The 6948-nt window shown below is 38.1% G+C and overlaps 1 protein-coding gene across 1 annotated transcript; it reads right to left on the minus strand.

Moving 5' to 3' along the window:
- Window positions 1-2289: 2289 nt before the first annotated feature.
- LOC138306588 (keratin-associated protein 9-2-like) lies at window positions 2290-5132 on the minus strand. The gene is made up of 3 exons (XM_069247026.1): window positions 4973-5132; window positions 3490-3786; window positions 2290-2606 (listed from the first exon to the last, which is right to left on the minus strand). Exons 1-3 carry the CDS (start codon window positions 5130-5132, stop codon window positions 2290-2292), a joined length of 774 nt encoding a protein of 257 aa, XP_069103127.1.
- Window positions 5133-6948: the final 1816 nt, after the last annotated feature.

The raw sequence follows: 6948 nt of genomic DNA on the forward strand, positions 1-6948 counted from the left end.
ACCCCTGTGACCTTGAATGAAGGTCAAGGTCATTTATTTGAACAAACTTGGTAGCCCTTCATCCCAGCATGTCATAGGCCCAATATCAGTACCCTGGGCCTTCTGGTTCTTGAGAAGAAGTCGTTTAAAGATTTTAGCCTACTTGACCTTCGTGACCTTGAATGAAGGTCAAGGTCATCTATTTGAACAAACTTTATAGCTCTTCATCCCAGTATGCCACAGGCCTAATATCAGGTTTCCATGCCTCTTAGTTATTCACAAGAAGTTTTTTAAAGGATTTTAGCCTATTTGACCCCTGTGACCTTGAATGAAGGTCAAGGTCATTTATTTGAACAAACTTGGTAGCCCTTCATCCCAGCATACTACAGGCCTAATAATATCAGTACCCTGGGCCTTCTGGTTCTTGAGAAGAAGTCGTTTAAAGATTTTAGCCTTTTTGACCCCTGTGACCTTGAATGAAGGTCAAGGTCATCTATTTGAACAAACTTGGTAGCCCTTCATCCCAGCATGTCACAGGCCTAATATCAGTTACCCTGGGCCTTCTGGTTCTTGAGAAGAAGTCGTTTAAAGATTTAAGCCTATTTGACCCCCCCGTGACAGTCATTCATTTGAACAAACTTGGCAGCCCTTCATCCCAGCATGCCACAGGCCTAATATCAGGTCTCTAGGCCTCTTAGTTATTCACAAGAAGTTTTTTAAAGAATTTTAGCCTATTTGACCCCTGTGACCTTGAATGAAGGTCAAGGTCATTTATTTGAACAAACTTGGTAGCCCTTCATCCCAGCATGTCACAGGCCTAATATCAGTACCCTGGGCCTTCTGGTTCTTGAGAAGAAGTTGTTTAAAGATTTTAGCCTATTTGACCCCTGTGACCTTGAATGAAGGTCAAGGTCATTCATTTGAACAAACTTGGTAGCCCTTCATCACAGCATGCCACAGGCCTAATATCAGGTCTCTAGGCCTCTTAGTTATTCACAAGAAGTTTTTTTAAAGGATTTTAGCCTATTTGACCCCTGTGACGTTGAATGAAGGTCAAGGTCATTTATTTGAACAAACTTGGTAGCCCTTCATCCCAGCATACTACAGGCCCAATATCAGTTCCCTGGGCCTTCTGGTTCTTGAGAAGAAGTCGTTTAAAGATTTTAGCCTTTTTGACCCCTGTGACCTTGAATGAAGGTCAAGGTCATTTGTTTGAACAAACTTGGTAGCCCTTCATCCCAGCAACCTACAGGCCAAATATGAGTACCCTGGGCCTTCCGGTTATTGAGAAGAAGTCGTTTGAATGAAAAGTTTATGGACGGCGGACGGCGGACGACTGACGGCGGACGGCGGACGGCGCACGACGACGGACGGTGCATGATGACAATAGGTCATCCTGACCCTTTGGGTCAGATGACCTAAAAAGCTATAAGTTTTGATGAACAAAGTAGTAAAAATCATTCAAATGGCTTCAGATGACTTATAAACGTTAGTTATAACACAGAACTTTTGTACTGAAAAAATGTTGTTTTTATGCCTTAAATATGTTTAAATGAAAACATACCTGCAGAAGTCACTTTATAATTACTAAAAACATTGTAAAAATGTGTAATGAAATTGAAGACCACAATTTGGCTTCATGGTCTCACCGTATGTACTCATTTCACTTCACTATTGATGTAAATAAATGATTTTTGGCAGTACTGCCAAAAATCATTTTCAGCTCTTATTTGTACATGTAAAATTAAAACCTATGCATTGAAAGCACTGTAATTTTCGAAAAGTTAGTAATTTTTGGTGATGAATAACATATTAAAAGCTCATCTTGATTGGTGAGTATGAAAAATACGGCACATATAACTTCAACACTTATCATGCACAGATGATTCTCCAAGATTCTTCATGCTATATAGCTACTTTTCGTGCTTGTGTAACAGGAGAGGAGAGAATATAGTGGCCAAACAGCGAACACTAGTAATGTCTACAACTGAGCTACTTGGTCACCGGTGATCGACCCAGTCCAATCCCACTACACTCCTCCCTTCCTTTTCAAAGCCTTCGGCCTCGATTCTCGAAGACATACAAAACCCTTATACAACCACATTGGGTAATTTAGTTGGGCGCTAAGTTTGTGACAGGAGAGATGGAGCAGCCAAACAGGTGTTTGTACCCGGTACCTCTGAACACTAGACAAATGTTCTAACGCTGAGCTACCTGGTCACCGAGGATTGATGCAGTTCAATCCTGCTATACTTTAGCTACTGTTATAGCGGAAAGGATATCACAGGTGATATCTACAGAGGGTGATATCTACAGAGGGTGATATCTACAGAGGGTGATATCTACAGAGGTGATATCTACACAGGTGATATCTACAGAGGTGATATCTACACAGGTGATATCTACACAGGTGATATCTACAGAGGTGATATCTACACAGGTGATATCTACACAGGTGATATCTACAGAGATGATATCTACAGAGGTGATATCTACAGAGATGATATCTACAGAGGTGATATCTACACAGGTGATATCTACAGAGGTGATATCTACAGAGGTGATATCTACACAGGTGATATCTACACAGGTGATATCTACACAGGTGATATCTACACAGGTGATATCTACAGAAGGTGATATATACACAGGTGATATCTACACAGGGTGATATCTACACAGGTGATATCAGTACACAGGTGATATCTACACAGGTGATATCTACAAGGTGATATACACTACACAGGTGATATCTACACAGGTGATATCTACACAGGTGATATCTACACAGGTGATATCTACACAGGTGATATCTACAGAGGTGATATATCAGTGATATCTACAGAGGTGATATCTACAGAGGTGATATCTACAGAGGTGATATCTACACAGGTGATATCTACAGAGGTGATATCTACAGAGGTGATATCTACACAGGTGATATCTACACAGGTGATATCTACACAGGTGATATCTACACAGGTGATATCTACACAGGTGATATCTACAGAAGGTGATATCTACACAGGTGATATCTACACAGGTGATATCTACAGAAGGTGATATCTACACAGGTGATATCTACAGAAGGTGATATCTACACAGGTGATATCTACACAGGTGATATCTACACAGGTGATATCTACACAGGTGATATCTACACAGGTGATATCTACACAGGTGATATCTACACAGGTGATATCTACACAGGTGATATCTACACAGGTGATATCTACAGAGGTGATATCTACACAGGGTGATATCTACAGAGGTGATATCTACAGAGGTGATATCTACACAGGTGATATCTACACAGGTGATATCTACACAGGTGATATCTACAGAAGGTGATATCTACACAGGTGATATCTACACAGGTGATATCTACAGAGGTGATATCTACACAGGTGATATCTACACAGGTGATATCTACACAGGTGATATCTACACAGGTGATATCTACAGAAGGTGATATCTACACAGGTGATATCTACAGAAGGTGATATCTACAGAAGGTGATATCTACACAGGTGATATCTACACAGGTGATATCTACACAGGTGATATCTACACAGGTGATATCTACACAGGTGATATCTACACAGGTGATATCTACACAGGTGATATCTACACAGGTGATATCTACACAGGTGATATCTACACAGGTGATATCTACACAGGTGATATCTACACAGGTGATATCTACACAGGTGATATCTACACAGGTGATATCTACACAGGTGATATCTACACAGGTGATATCTACACAGGTGATATCTACACAGGTGATATCTACACAGGTGATATCTACAGAAGGTGATATCTACACAGGTGATATCTACACAGGTGATATCTACAGAAGGTGATATCTACACAGGTGATATCTACAGAAGGTGATATCTACACAGGTGATATCTACACAGGTGATATCTACAGAGGTGATATCTACAGAGGTGATATCTACAGAGGGTGATATCTACACAGGTGATATCTACAGAGGTGATATCTACAGAAGGTGATATCTACAGAGGTGATATCTACAGAGGGTGATATCTACACAGGTGATATCTACACAGGTGATATCTACAGAAGGTGATATCTACACAGGTGATATCTACAGAAGGTGATATCTACACAGGTGATATCTACAGAAGGTGATATCTACACAGGTGATATCTACAGAAGGTGATATCTACACAGGTGATATCTACACAGGTGATATCTACACAGGTGATATCTACACAGGTGATATCTACACAGGTGATATCTACACAGGTGATATCTACAGAAGGTGATATCTACACAGGTGATATCTACAGACAGGTGATATCTACACAGGTGATATCTACAGAAGGTGATATCTACAGAGGTGATATCTACAGAGGGTGATATCTACACAGGTGATATCTACACAGGTGATATCTACACAGGTGATATCTACACAGGTGATATCTTTTCCGCTACATTAGTAGCTAGCTATACTTGAAACCGGTTTTCGGTCACAACATCAAATTTAAGAGGAGTGGGAAAATGCACAATCAGACCGGAGTTTGAACCCGGAACCTCCAAATATTAGCCAGATGTTAAACAGTACCAGTACAAGGGTTTCAAGATATCAAAACAACTTATAAAACATTAAATATTTTACCAGTTATATTACTCTTTATTAACTTTTGCCACAGGCCAACACGATAAACCGAGTCAAAGGCCTTTTTGAAATAAATAAAGGCACAGTATTTTTTTTACCTGAAGACAAGTACAACGATATAAAGTACATGTAAAATAAATATATTGTCTACGGTTGAATGACCTTTTCGGAAGCCCGCCTGTGCGTGACTGATGAGATCAATTTCATCCGATAGTTTATACAACCTAGCATTGATAACAGACGTAAAAACCTTTCCAAGACACGAAACGAGTGTAATTGCCCTGTAATTATCTAGATCTTTGGGATCACCTTTATTTTTAAAGATAGGCTTAATAATCCCCGTACTCCAGCTTTCCGGAATAATACCGGTGTCGAGAACAATATTAAAAAGTTGCTGAGGTACAGGTGTTGTCAATGGTTCCTCTATGGTAGATGGTACCGACACGGTTGAACGGTATTGCCTCACCCTCTTTGACCGATGGTTAATACTTTTCGCCCTGGGCATGCTGATTATCTGTAGATCTTATAAAAACACAAATGATTCAATACATTATCCGTGTTTTAATTACATTTAAAGCTTAAAATAGTGATGTAAACATGTACTTGATTTCATGACCATGCCCTGCATTAATGTAAACCAATAGTTTTATCCAGTCTGACAGCTGCCTGGCCGCAGGCGAATGTCAACAAATTTGCAAACTTTTGATAAGCATTATGATGTTCTTGTTGTACTTTTGCTGTATGTTTTATAGAAATAGAATAGTTATTAATCACTTCATTAAAGTGTTTGTGCGTTTTTAAGACTTATTATTTATTGTTTTGATCCTGAGGTCTATACGGCAGCCCTGTTGAGACAACACGTGTTATGTGTATATAATGATACAGAATATAATGGCAATTCCTATTTGTTCTAATCCTAAATTGTACATGAACTCTTGGTACTAGGTAAGTCATATTCACAAAAATATTGAAATTTAAACAATATTCATGTATTTATAATACGGTTTTAAGTTCTTTTAGTTTTACCCATTTTGTGCCTCTTTTACATGTATTTTTTTTTGTCTGGTTCCATCACTCTTTACAGACAATCATCTAACCAATTTTACAATTTCTAATTTATGTACAGAATGATCCCAAGACACATTGGAAACAGTCACTGACGGAAGAATTCCTTGTGTAATTTTTGTTATCCTCACCTTGATTGGAGCATAGACAATTCTACGACGTAAGACGTTCCGAGGAAACATTGACATTGATTCATTTTATCTACGGGAGGTATCCTGTATCTGTACCTCATGGTATCAGTTATAAATTAAATCCTATATTGATCAGCTATACACATGTATCTTAAAAAAATACCGGTATATGGTATGGAATTTTTGTCCATCAGCAAGTATAATGCAGATTTCCAAATATTAGAATCAAATGGATGTTTAAAACATATTTGCCATTAAAATGTTTTATAAATTACATTAAATTGACACCTTTTTGAAACCACTCCAGAATAAATATTCTAAAATTGACATAATGTGTCTGATCATGAAAGGCCTCCATACTTTTTAGAAAGTAGTTCCAAAATGGGTCCTTTCAGTTTTTTAGACTTGATTAATTTGTTGTTTTTTTTGTTAGGTCACCTAATATTAAAGGGACAATTCAGTCTAAGAGAACATTAAAATTTGTACATATATCGAAAAAACCCAGTTCTAATGGAAATAAGATCAGTCGGTTTTACTGTGATATGGCAGAAAAGCCCATGGTGGTGAAATGCGTGTGAAATGTTTATACTCGCTCGCTGTCCGCAATTACACATTGTGGTCGAACATCTTGTATGCCGAACCCTGTCCTTTGCTCGTAGAGTAATGCAACTTTTGTCTAGAACTGCTTAAATCGCTCTGGTAGTAGTGTGTTTACCTTTTTAGGTGAATTGTCGTGTCTAAAAAATCATTTATCACCTCCTCAGTGGCTATGTAGTTCATCTGTTAAACGTGGGTGACTTTGGCTCGGGTATTGGTACAGCGTACATGTACATATTGTACCTGTTTAATCGTATAATCGTATTGATCAACAATTTGTAATTACAACGGTATCAATTAAAATACTTAACAATGACGTGGAATTTGTCAATATTTTGAGTTATATGTTTCATAAGAAATGTAGAACAATACATTTATGCGATATTTTGATTCTTGGTTATGTAAAAGAATTAGCCTGAGTGAATTGTCCCTTTAAATATCTACATTAAACTATTACTCAAAAATTGCACGACCAATTTATACAAACATGGTTTAAACCAATTAGAAAACACGCCGAGAGGACAGACA

Source organism: Argopecten irradians, chromosome 13 (assembly GCF_041381155.1).
Source record: "Argopecten irradians isolate NY chromosome 13, Ai_NY, whole genome shotgun sequence".
In the NCBI taxonomy this organism is placed as follows: Eukaryota; Metazoa; Mollusca; class Bivalvia; order Pectinida; family Pectinidae; genus Argopecten; species Argopecten irradians.

Coding starts and splice junctions, on each gene's coding strand:
- LOC138306588 (XM_069247026.1), bottom strand. CDS start 5,132: ATGCCCAGGGCGAAAAGTATTAACCATCGGTCAAAGAGGGTGAGGCAA. Junction 3,787..4,972: donor TATTATTCCGGAAAGCTGGA/GTACGGGGATTA, acceptor CACCTTCTGTAG/ATATCACCTGTGTAGATATC. Junction 2,607..3,489: donor CTGTGTAGATATCACCTTCT/GTAGATATCACC, acceptor CACCTTCTGTAG/ATATCACCTGTGTAGATATC.